Below are 13465 nucleotides of genomic sequence, written 5' to 3' on the forward strand. Positions count from 1 at the left end.
TTTAGAGGTGTCACAGGACCCCCTATAGCAGGGGTGTCCACCCTGCAGCCCATGGGCCACATTACGCCCAAGGCAGCTATGAATGCAGCCCAACACAAAATCGTAAACTTACATTAAAATAACTCGGCCTTCTCCGTGCCCCCTCGGGTGCGCATCCAGCACGTTCTGGGACTTGTGTGTCCTTCAGGCACAGCTGATCACCGATCACAGTAAAGGGCCAATCACAGCAGCCCTTTACCATGTGATCAGCTGATCCCATGTAAACAAATTTGCCAGTTACCGGCAGTCTTTTCCTCCCACGCTGTGTCTGTGTGAGGAAAGGAGAGCTGTTTACCGGCAAAACTGTCAGTTTACACTGATAATCAGGGCTCTGATTAGCAGTGCAGCCCATCAGTGCTGCCTATCAGTTCCACCTATGAGTGCTCATCAATGCTCTCTATCATTGGCATTCAGTGCTGCCTATCAGTGCCACCTATCAGTGCTGCCTCTCAGTGCTCATCAATGCTCCCTATCAGTGCACCTATCAGTGCTCCTTAATGCCGCCTTTCAGTGCTACCTATCAGTGGTCATCAATGCCACCTTTCAGTGCTGCCTGTGTCACATACCAGTGGTCATCAATGCCGCCTGTCAGTGCCACCTATCAGTGCCGCCTATCAGTGGCCATCAGTGCTGTCTACCAGTGCCTCCTAAGCAGGACCCCAAGCTGAGAGCAACTCTCTAATACAGCCCAGAGCCTGCACTAGCAGTTCTCCATCCCTCCTCCCTCACACGGATGGAAGAGGAGAGAGTCAATCTGCTCCTTCTCTTCCCGCCCCTCTCCTCCTGTCTGCATTGCAGAAAGTGTGAAGCTCAGCAGCTGAATGATCAAATTCAGCTGCTTAGCTTCACAAACTTCCCGTGGTGCACACAGGAGGAGAGGGGGGTGGGTGTAAGAGATCAACTCTCTCCTCTCCCATCCGTGCGAAGGAGGAAGGAGGGGGAACTGTCAGTGCAGGCTCTGGGCTGCATGAAAGAAACGCTCTCAGCTCAGAGTCCTGTGGCTAGAAACCACGCTGGGGCCCCCCCAGACAGTGGTGGAGCACCAGAGCCTGGTCGCAAGTGCAACCTTTGCCACCCTGGTAGTTTGTGCTTCACCAAATCTTTTTCTCAGAGAACTACATCACCATGTCAATAAAGACATGATGATCATATGGCTTTGATAAGAAATGTGGGTATTTTAAGCAAATTTTGTTTAACAGACTACATGACAAAATTTGAGGTTAACAGTCAATGGTGAAATTTCCACAAAAGCTAAAATCGATAATTTTGCAGTGAAACAAATTTTGGCTAAACCATGATGTTCCCTATGAACTGACAGACTTTTGTTATAAAAGTTTTCTCAATATAACTATAATTATGTTAAGAAATGCTGTTCAATACTTTTTTGGCCAAAAAACAAACTGCTAATACATCAGGATCCAAGAATAAAATATTCAATGCCAAAGGCTAGGTTGACAGAGAGAGAACAAGTGACCTTTGTATAAATTTGCCTAATATTCATCGGTAATAAGCAAGCTCCTAATTTTGCAGATGATAAAAGTCAGCGTCCGTTTGCTGACAAAGTGACAATGACAGTTGTCAGAACAGGTGAGCATTTTATCAAGGAGATGACATTTGGAAAGAACAAATATTAGCACATGGCAGATGCAGGCTGATCATCTGAGAGCTGTAATCAGATTTTAGGCATGTTTCCGTTATTAACACATTTGTATTGCTTTATTTTTTTACACTTTTTTTGGCAAGTACATCATTCATTCAATACACATCCATTGGTCAGGGTAATGAAGAACTTGAACCTAGGTATATATTTTAATGTGACATATAACATGCACAGCGACGGCTGGTGCTAACAATTATCCCTGAAATCTTTTAGTGGATCTAGAATCAAAAAGTGAAGACTTGCTATGTCATTAATGGTAATTGTGCCTAAGCAGTATTCCGAAAAATCTACCTTTCATCTTGAATTCCTCGATAAAATTTAAGTGAACCTGTCATTTTGTAGTAAACATAGTACTACAAGGAAAGTGCACTGACAAAAAAGTATTTTTTTTTAGTAGATTATTTTTTTCCCTCTGGTTAAAGAGTATGTAAGCCCAATATTTCATATTCCTGATATGTACCATGTACTTATATGAAAAAGTATCCTGTTCTCTTTGTATTGCTTCTATTGTAGGAAATCCCTGGTGTTCTTGCCAGTCCCTCTGCTTTCCTATTAAAAACTGATCACACTAGGCAGGAGAGCACACTGTGGTCAGTTCTCTAGCTATGCTGGGAACTTAGCCTGCTCTCCTCCAATGACCAGACTTATCCCCCCCCCCCCATGCACAGCCTTTTTACTGGTAAGATCAGCGTGCTGTTGCAGCTCTTAGCTCTTATGCAGCTGAGAACTTATAAAAAAGGGAAAAAATAATAATTTATAATGTTTTTTTTATATCTACACAAATTTCTATTCTGAATTGAATGGGTTATTTTACAAGGTGATCATATACAATCACTTCGTTTTTAGATTCCTTATAAAGAGTATACTTTTAAGGCATATGCTTTGTTGATTAATAAGCTCACCTTCACCCAAAAGGAGAAAGGCTGAACTAACACCGTACACACCCCCAGTCCCCACTGCACCTACCTCTGTGGATGTTTAGCTTTCACTGCCCACTTAACTGGTGCAGGGTTTAAAGGATTTTAAAGCCACAGTCTTCTTCCCTCTCTTTTCTTAGGGACGCCAGGACAGATCACAGCGATTCTGATTGGTCAAAGCAGTCACATGACCAATCAGAATCCTTCTGATCTGTCCTGGAAGAAGACCACAGCTTTAAAATCCCTGGACCCCATGCACCAGCTAAGTGAGCAGTGAAAGCTAATAATTATGGAGGTAAATGGAGGTAAGTGGAGGGGGAGGGGGGTGTTAGGATGTACAGTGTTAGTTCACTTTTTCATTGTTTGTGAAAAAGTGAACTTACCCTTAAAATTTTGCCCCATTCTACTTTATTGTTACTGTAACAACGCTAACTGATTACGTTTTGGAAGGGTTAGAAAATGTCAGGTACCAGTGTTCTTGATAAACAAAGAATTACATAAATAACAAACCGTAAGTGCTCCAGCTCATCCTCCTCACACTTTTGGCTTTCTATCGAGTCTCCAATACAGCTCTTCCCTCCTCCGCTGGGTGCTGGATTGTTACAGACCCGGTTCCGGACTCTTCTTCCCGAGGTTCCACGACAGAGGTTCCAGGATGACCAGCAGCTCCAGCTACCATGAACAACTCCTTCAATCATAAGACGTTGAGTGAGATATACAGAAATGAAGAGTAAGATGACTCATACTTATTAAGTTTGATTGCGTGTACAAACTGGTTGCACATACAAATTACTTAGTTAACATCCTTTCAAAACCATTTCTAGGAACACTGAATCTTAGGGCTCATTCACACATAAAGTTGTGGGGGGGTGGTATGGTTTAATCACGGTTTGGCCTCCCCCAATCCCTCACCCCCTTTAGCTGCTGAGGCAGCAGCCAAAAGTGTACACATGCCACAGCAGGAATTAAAGCCCCTGTTGCTTTTGGTGGGTGCTTCCACCTTCCAATTGTGACATTTTCAAGTAAATGGGGCCACTGTGCAAGCACCCCTCAACTGCAGCACATCAGTGTGAACGCAGCCCTATACTATTATGCCCAGTGTATTGCTTCACACTGACCTGAAGATCTTTTCTTTCCTGCTGCTGGTACCACTCTGGAGACCGCTAGCAGGGATAAGAGGTGGAGTGCAGTAGGTATCGCTCCACATGGGACAAAAACCAGCACTACATAGGCGGCATTGGCTTACGCGGCTCTTGGTGGGTCAGCAAGTCCAGACAGCAATCTACCAGTCACCTGTCCGTGATCTACTGGTAGATTGCGATCAACAGGTTGTTGACCCCGGCTCTAGAGCAACTGTTCTTGCAGAGTGCAACTGTCTTTTTGCCTTTAGTAAATCAACCTCACAGTATCATATTGTCCTAGAATACCATGTGACCGTTGTATCTTACCTCAATAATTACTTTGAAAAACTTCCTTAAGGAAATATTTCCTGCAGGAGACGGAGGCTGCAATTGTTTAATTTTGATTGAGCTGTTTTCTGGCTGTCATGTTGACCCCAATCAGTACTTTGAGTCACTAACCCAGAAATATGAAGTATGCAGATAAGACAACGATACTCCTGATCTTCATATTTGATAAGGGTCAGTGGCTCACAAAGAAATAAAAACGCAGTGTCAGAGTAGCAGACAAGAATTTGCAGGAGGTCGGCAATGGCAGCTCCATATCTCAGGTTTAATTTAACGTTTAAAACTCAGATTTTTAAAGAGCAGTGCCACAGGAAACCCACAGCTAGCAGTAATAGGAACACCTCTGCATGCTAAAAGTATGGTGCTACAATGTGGGTTTCAATATGTAGCGTAGACATAGACAACCAAGTAATTATAATTGATGCTCCCAATTTCCAGCTTAGCCCTTATAGGGCTGTTTCTGAGCTCCTAAGAGGCAATGTTGGAAGAACTGTCTAGAGGCCACACCAAAATACCATGCTGTCATCACTGGGCTAATGTCATGGCAGGTGCAGGTTCTTTTTTTTAACCAAGAAAAGGTTTATTGAGCAGATGCAAAAAAAGATTACATAGGAGTAAGCAAACCTAGAACGGTGCAACAGGCACCAAACAACAGAGAAAGAAGGATACATTCCATATCTGACACAGCATAATAAGAGCACAATATTCACATTACCATGTCCATCAGTAATACACATAGAGATACTGCAAATAAACCGTCCAGGCATGCCCAGGGGAGAGGCAGCAAGTACACCAACCAGAATGATCCCACAGGGCTAGTCCTCGCAGCTGTCTGCGCTCTCCAGCCACCTATCCCACACTTTATTGAATTTTAGCGGGCACCCTCTGTTGGAGTATATAATTTTTTTGAAGGGCAGAGTGCGGTTAATAGCCACCTTCCACTGCTGGAACGTAGGAGGATCCGGCCTAAGCCACAATTGCGCTATCTGCATCCTAGCAGCAAAAAGAGTCTCCTGTAAAAAGGTACGTAAGTATTTGCTTTCCTCCTGAAGGGGGAGGAGCCCAAGTACACACTGGCGTGGGCAGAGCGTGAGAGGAGAACCCATATGATCATGCAGAAATTGTACAATCTGTGCCCAGTATCTGTGAACGGGGGGGCAGGTCCAGATGAGGTGGAAAAACGTGCTATTTCTGTCGCCACACCTGGGGCATGTAGGGTCAAAGTCAGGCTTATATTTGGCAAGGCGGTTGGGAGTCAAATAGGAACGGTGCAATACATAAAGGTGGGTCAGTCTGTCAGACAATTTAGGGGATACCTCAGTCGACACTGCCAGCATCTCCTCCCACTGATCATCCTCCACCCGCCCAATGTCAGCCTCCCACCTAGCTTTGAGAGTATACGCATGAGTTGTAGCCCGGGGAGTGAGTAAGTACATGTACAAGGTAGAAATAAGTTTTCGGGAATCCTCACCAAAAAGCAACTTTGCCAGTGGGAGGTCCGCAAGAGCAGGGGGAGCAGTCCGAAATTGCGTCTGCAGGGCGTGACGTACCTGCAGGTATCGAAAAAACAGGTGATTAGGGAGGCCAAATTCCTCCTTAAGGGCCTGGAACGTCTTGACGCCCCGAGTAGTAAGGAGTTGGGATAGAAATACTATACCTCTGCATATCCACACCTTATAATCCGGGACTTGCAACAGCTCAGGTAATTCAGGATTATCCCAAAGGGGCGTATGCGCGTGTAAGGAGGGAGCCCCAGTTCTGGACATCGCCGTCCGCCATACCTGACAGTGGTGTGTGAGCATGCCGCGGCCAGGCCCCGAGCGACGGACATTTTTGTGTTTACAGAAAACAATTTGGAAAGGATGCGCGATCACGTCCGTCGCCGTGGTGCATACCAGATACAAGTACCGCATCTTATCGTATGTGTTGAGATAATAAAAGTGGGAAAGCTGGGAGGCCAGGTAATACGTTTCCAAATCAGGCAGCGCAACGCCCCCAAGGCGGACCGGACATTTGAGGGTCTGCCAGGCCAATTTGTGCCTGGAAGAGCCCCAAACAAACGAGTTAAGGATCGATTCCATGTCTCGGAACAGGTGAGATGGCACCTGAAGCGGGGCATGCCAAAACAGATACAATAATTTAGGGAGGATAATCATTTTAATAAGACCCAGGCGGCCCATAACCCCAAGAGGGAGCCTGGACCACACCTGGGTCTTCTGTTTCAATAGAGAAAAAATAGGTGTGATATTAAGGCCAACATAGTCCGCCGGGGAGCGAGAGCAATACACCCCCAGATATTTGATCCGGTCCGTGTATAGAAGAGGCTGTAGGGCCTGCATTTCCGTGGGGACGGAGACATCTATGGGGAGAATTTGGGATTTGGACCAATTTATGCGTAAGCCAGAGAACGCCCCAAAGCGTCGAATCACCTCTAGCGCCGCCGTCAGCGAGGGGCCAGCGTCCTCTAGGTATAGCAGCATATCGTCCGCATAGAGACTTACAACCTCGGACAACTGGCCTGCACGAAGGCCACGGACGTCCGGGTGCGCTCGAAGGGCAATAGCCAGGGGCTCCACCGCCAACGCATATAGCATGGGCGATATGGGGCAGCCCTGACGCGTACCCCGCGACAGGGAGAAAGGGCTGGACATCCGGCCATTAACCAGAACACGGGCAGTGGGGGCCTGATAGAGAAGCTGAACCCACCGTATGAACCTAGGACCAAATCCAAATCTATGGAGACACTCCCACAGGTACCCCCACTCCACCGAATCAAATGCTTTAGCAGCATCCAAACTAACCACCACCCTGGACCCGACATTGTCATGAGGGGCCTGTAGGTTCATAAACAGTCTCCTAAGGTTAAAAGCTGTGTTCCGTCCGGGCATGAAACCTGTCTGGTCCGTGTGTATGAGGTGTAGAATAACCTTATTAAGTCGAAGGGCAAGGATCTTAGCCAGGATTTTGATATCCAGCTGCAGAAGTGATATGGGGCGATAGGACTCAGGACAAAGGGGGTCTTTACCTGGCTTAGGAATTAATACTAATAAAGCTTCATTCATGGACCTGGGAAGCACACCGGAGTCAAATATGTGCGTGTAGAGCAAGTGGAGCCTAGGAAGAAGGACCTCCTGAAATTGAGTGTAAAACTCCCGCGGAAGGCCATCGGAGCCGGGAGCCTTAGACGGTGGTAAACAGGCAATGGCCTCCGCAATACAGTCCTCGGTTATTGGGGCCTCCAGGAGCTCCACCTGGGAGTCCGTGAGGACCGGGAAATCCACAGTCCGGAGTAGAGCGCGCAGTCCATCCAAGGAGTCAGTAGCCCCCGAGGTGTATAGATCCGCGTAAAACTGGCGGAATTCATGGGCCACCTCCGCAGGTGCAGGTTCTTAAGCAGTTTATATTAGGGTTTAGTGTACACTGGCTTTTGTTCACGCTAGAGCAAATTTTCTGTTAGTATTTTATTCAGCCAAGCTGGCTTCCTGGATGGTCCCTAGCTATGGGCCTGCCCCTCTGGCACATTTTACCCTAACTATGATTAAACCTATCCTGATGAAAAGTGTCAGAGGGGTGCTTGCTGAGTAGGGACAAGCTCTCCTGAAGGCACCTACCACAGATTGAAGACACACATAACAGCTTTGAGAGACACTGTTCCTTTGAATTCCTCAGCTATTATACTTATTCAATTGAATAGTCCTTATTTGTAATAATTTAATTGTCTTCTACTATATGGATATTGTGGTGCCTGCGGACAGGCCAGATTTGGATCTGTGTCCTGTTTGGCTGGTAATTACAGAATGACCTTAAAAGTTGTGAGCTGTGTATTTCAGGTCAAATTCACATGAAAAGGAAATAATATGGAACAAAGTAGTTTCTCAAACTGATCCGAAATGCAAGAAGAATGTACCAGAAAACATGATGCATATGCCCATCTATACAAGCCCTTAGGATGGCCTCATATTTTCTGTCCATGGTTCTTGTAGAGATTTAGGCTTGTCTATGGCCAACCATACACACAACCACTAGAAGAATCTACTAATCTAAAAAAAAAATGAACTACAGCCATGAACTGACTATACACTATAATTTACCTGGGCTTTCGTCTGTCAGGGTCCCATCTTGACAGGCCTGTCCATAGGTGTTCGGCTTACAGTAACATTCACACTTTTGTCCGTTGACAACTGGTTGTCCATTGTTCTTACATGGCTTACAGCGACACGAATGTGCTTCTCCAATATATTGCTCAATGGCTCGTTTCAAAAAGATTCGTTTGACTGATGCACAAGGTACTTCTTTTACCAGCTCGTACAAGGGAGTAAGCTTTAAAACAAATGGAAATAAATTCTGTGCAATGGCTCATTGAGATTTACCAATTCTGAGAACTCTTACAGATGTGGTATTCTGCATCTATATGGTCAGAATTCATCATTTCACCCCAATATCCTTATCATTTAAAGAATTAATTAGTTTACTAATACATCCTTATCATTTAAAGTAAATCTAATGTTTCATAAATAAATTATTATTCATGTATGAAACCCCCTCTCTAGTAGAACTCTTTAGTAGTTAAAGAAAAATCCATATATATATATATATATATATATATATATATATATATATATAGTAACATTGGGGGTTATTTAGCTCAGTGTAGCACTTACCAGTGAGCAGAGTCCATGCCAGATATGCCGTTTAAGGGCTAGTAGGCCCACTTTTATTAAAGAAAGAAAATGTCCATCCAGAATTCCCACACAGGGGTTTCAACTTCACAGCAGTAATGTAATAATAAACAAAAAGTACCAAGCCACCTGGCTCTTGAAAAACACTGCTGCTCAGGCTTATGCTTCAGCCCTCTTGACTCTATAAGAGAGTCCCTGTACAAATCCTGTACCTCAGCACTCTTTTCCAGCTTCCTTGCTGTTCCAGCTTGTACCCACTGTCTGCTCTGACAGACAGAACTGTGCAGACATGCACAAGTCTCCCTTGCTCGCCTGGACTCCTCAGGAGGGTGGAGCCCAGAACCATGGTCAGGTGTCTACAAATAGCCTAGCACACACCTGACCAGTCAGTATGCTGGTGGATCTCAAAACACGGACCCAGAACTGGGGCTTTCATCCCACCCAGATCGCTACAAAATCTCTGGGCTCCAGGTCCCAAAGTGGACTTTAGTAAATAATGAGGAAACTGAAAAGCCAATTTTCTCCCAAATAAGCAAATAAACTGGAGCCCCTCAACTTGCCTAGTTGAGAATCCTGCATCCATACCCTGGTGGGGTACCACGCTACCACTATATATATATATATATATATATATATATATATATATATATATATATTCGGAGCCCTCCGCTCTAAGCCCTTGTACACACGGTCGGAGAATCTGTCGGAATGAGTCTTATCGGACTGTGTCGTCAGATAATCCGACTGTGTGTGGTATGCATCGGACTGATTCCGTCCGAATCTCCGTCTGACCCAATTTTCCAACATGTTGGAAATATTTCCCGACCAACTGGGCCAGACGGACCTAATCCGATCATGTGTAGAGCATTTTGATCGGACCAAGTGCCACGCATGCTCAGATCAAATTCCTACATCAAAGCTATTGGCTACTAGCCTGAATGTAGTCCCATCGTAACGAAATTACATCATCACGTTCTGAAAGATCTGATTTTTCGCCAACTTGGCCCAACCGTGTGTATGCAACAGTTTCGGACACAATCCGTCGGACTAAATCCGACGGGCAAAATCCGACGGATTTGGTTGGCAAAATCTCCGATCGTGTGTACGTGGGCTAAGAGATATGAAAGAACACAAACACATCACAAGACTAACAACATAAAATAGACCTGAAGTGTGCCCTTGGCCTGCTGTAAGGTAAGCCCTGGTGAGCTGGGTGGTGAGCCCAGGTCTGCTGGGCGAGATGCCAAGAGAAGGCCGCATACCTTAAGAAAGTAAATGGATGTTTCTGTAGAGAAACGTGTTTTAAGAGAAGTACTCTGAGAAGGGAAATGGGTGGGTGGGTACCTTGCACTTGAACCCACACAGACCGTTGTGGGTGGTCTGATTAAATACCCTCCAGGCTCCTCCCATAATTATGGGCCACCATACTGGCCCTCTTATTTATGGTTGGAGCCCTCCGCTCTAAGAGATATGAAAGAACACAAACACATCACAAGACTAACAACATAAAATAGACCTGAAGTGGGCCCTTGGCCTGCTGTAAGGTAAGCCCTGGTGAGCTGGGTGGTGAGCCCTGGTCTGCTGGGCGAGATGCCAAGAGAAGGCCGCAAAAAGACTTGATTAGGGAGGTAATTATTAATTTATGTACAATAAGACACTACAGGGCAAAGTTGCTGAAGGCTCATGACATTTACACTTGTGGATTGGGGATGTATCGAGTAAAGCAGGTGGATTCCCACCTGCCCATCTTTTGGTCACGTGGTCTGTGACCCCGTTTTGTGAGGTTGCTGATCCTGCTCCAATGCAAAAGAATGTCCAAGAAAACGGCCAGGGTCCAGGCCTAATTTGCTCAAAAGGATCCTGACCTAACTAATGAACTGGTTGCTGCCTGGGGTACTAATCGGGAACGTTAGTAATGGGCTTTCCTGTGAGGGATCAGAAAGGTGAGCAAAAACTGATCTAGAATGGACACGGGGCACCAGGCTTTGAGAGTTTGGAAAGGTTTGATGTCAACCCCTGGACCGGACTGTTGTGTTTTGGACACCTTGAGGTGCAAAATGAAGTAAGTCTGATGGCGTGTGAGGTGGCGTCTACGTAACACTTTACAACTGGGACGGTGACTGAATTCACTGGGCCGTAAGAAGCTGTAGAAAGCCAGGTAGATGGCTGCTTGAACGACCAGGCTGAATTTAACCAAAAGGGGAATGTGACAGGATGAAAGACACGTCTCGGAATATGGCGCTGGTGATGGGTAGCCATTTGACACTGATTTGGGGTCATTGCCTGTGAATACCACACAGCATGGTCTTGACCGTATGGGCGGCAAACAAGACGGTTTGTTAGGATCTCGTAAGGGGATGAAATACTGGATGTCAGCTGAGTAGAGTCTAAGGTATTGTGTGACAATGCCAACTGTGTGTGGCGGCATGATATGAAGGCCAGGATGTGATGGAGATCTCTTGGTATTGCTCTGGGGTTTGAGGCTAGTAACCTGTCATAGATCCTCTAGGCTGTACGGTAGGCCTTCAGGGTGTTGTGAGATAATGAAAGATTAATAAGGTAGGTAGCGTCGTGAAAGTGTTGTTTGAATCCGAGGTTAGCTACGACCAGTGTGGGATAAGAGACATGGTCGGGTCGGTTCCAGGTTCCTGCAAAAATAATGAAGCAAAGTTAACGGGTAGTGCGTCGGCCAGATTATTGCATTTGTCTGGGATGTAAATGCATAGGATGTTATATTGGTGCTGTGGGGATAGTGGTACCAGCCTGCGCAGGAAGGCCATGATGGCCAGCGACTAGGACCTCCTTTATTTATAATACTGGCTGTGGCTTGGTTGTCTGTGGCGAATGTCACTGTTTGTCCTGCCCAGTTATTGCACCAGACTTGAGCTGCTGCGACAATGGGGTAGAGGTCGAACGAAGAGGAGGACTAACTGAACCCAGGAATCAAGAGGATTTCTGACGGCCATGGCCCTATAAACCCAAGTTGGCCAAAAATTGAGGCGAGGACCTGTGGAGGCTGTGGTGTCCATGATTACCTGAGGTGACGAGAGAGATGCTGAGGGAATGAACATTGGCATAATAAATTTTGTGAAAAACAGTGTAGCGCTTATTTGTTTTTACCACATTACAATGTGACCAATGTAATCAGTGCATATATTAGACTGTGCAAACAAATAAATACATTTAAACACTCTTTGCTGTATATGATAAACAAAGCTAGAATGTCCAAACAAATATATGAAAAAATATATCAAAAATAGGAAAACAACGTGAAAACAAGTGAAAAGTTCACCAAATTTTCCAAATTTTCTGTGTATGATACGATGAAGTGAAAACAGTCCTACACCTTCTCCAAGGAATGATCGCACAATCACCACGTGAACCCTCCACCACATGAAATGGGGGCTTACCAGATTTAATGGATCCTACTCAAAATTATATTTGGAGGATCATATAGGCTTGTAGATATACATAGGCTTTTTCGGTGTTGTCCTATTCTGGAAGACTTTCAAGTGTGGCTATTTCCTCTACAGTATGTCTCCATCCACATAAATCATCATAGGTAATGGGATAGATATAAAGGAAGAAAGCAGGGACCACAATAGTGTAACTCCGTTTTTCGTTTCAAGTAATTTAATAAAAAATTATCAAACTCACGTGTACAAAGAACATAAGCGCTTTTTCAATAAAATCTCAGGCTGCAGTGAAGTCCCGACGCGTTTCGTCTTAAGCAGACATCATCTGGGGTACAACTTCAAGGCAGCCCTCCAGTTTATATAGCCAGACCCCCAATCAGGCCTAGATTTCGTCCATCAGTGTCACCACACATCACTTCCGGTATCCAATATGGCCGCCATTAATAATGTGAAGGGTCTAGTCGAATAACTGGTACATCCCATACTCATATATGTGTTGGACGAATCACTTCCGTGTATCTCAACGACGAAAGCAAACGTCCTAACGTGCGCCATCAACGTCCAAATGGAACGCAGGCGTAAACACTAAAATGTTCAGCCGATCTTTTAACCTCAGCGGAAGTAAGGTAAACGTGACCTCCGCGTATCTCACGAACGGAAGTGGGCAGCCTGGAACGCACCGTCTTTATCCAATGGAATGCGGACGTATGTCAACATCCCGGCGCCATAACGTCACTTCCGTGTCCCCGTACTCAAAAAAATAAATAAACGTGTAAAAAAAACGCAATTTCTAAGGTGAAATACAGATCGGTACAGGGTAGAACAAATCTCCTATATATATTAAATAAGGAAAAATAGAGTATATACTCTGAGCTGAGGGATATATCTAATAGCAAAAATTGATAAAATATATAAAAAATATATAAATAAAAAACATTAAATGCTCGGACGCTGCATCCAATAAGAACACAGTGCCTATAATTGCATATTAGCTTATCTAGCCATATTTCACAGGAATAGTAAATTAAGAAGGCAAATTTCGAAAAAGTTTTTTCCAGTAATTTTACCCAAAGGAGTTATTATAATCTACCTAGAGATATCAACTGAAAAATAAATATGACCAAATCTATTCGGGTGGGCGATTATTACATCGTGACACCCTATATAGATAATGACCTACGCAACATCAATCCAAAAAGATTTTTAATCCAAAAATTTTTAAAAAATTGAAAAATATTTAAAAAATGTAAAACTTATAAAAATCAAATATAGTCATGAGTTTTGAAAT

General features: G+C 44.7%; 1 protein-coding gene across 1 annotated transcript in view; it reads right to left on the bottom strand.

The window, feature by feature from the left end:
* Positions 1 to 13465, bottom strand: part of C7 (complement C7) — a 139423-nt gene that overhangs the window by 21889 nt on the left and 104069 nt on the right. Inside the window, exons 11-12 of the mRNA XM_077462808.1 lie at positions 8174 to 8402; positions 3127 to 3304 (exon numbers count right to left, since the gene is read on the bottom strand). Coding sequence (XP_077318934.1) covers positions 3127 to 3304; positions 8174 to 8402 — 407 coding nt within the window. The remainder of the gene's footprint in view (positions 1 to 3126; positions 3305 to 8173; positions 8403 to 13465) is intronic.

Source organism: Lithobates pipiens, unplaced genomic scaffold (genome assembly GCF_037356315.1).
Source record: "Lithobates pipiens isolate NorthernLeopardFrog02 unplaced genomic scaffold, aLitPip1_a1.2 Scaffold_3, whole genome shotgun sequence".
Lineage (NCBI taxonomy): Eukaryota > Metazoa > Chordata > Amphibia > Anura > Ranidae > Lithobates > Lithobates pipiens.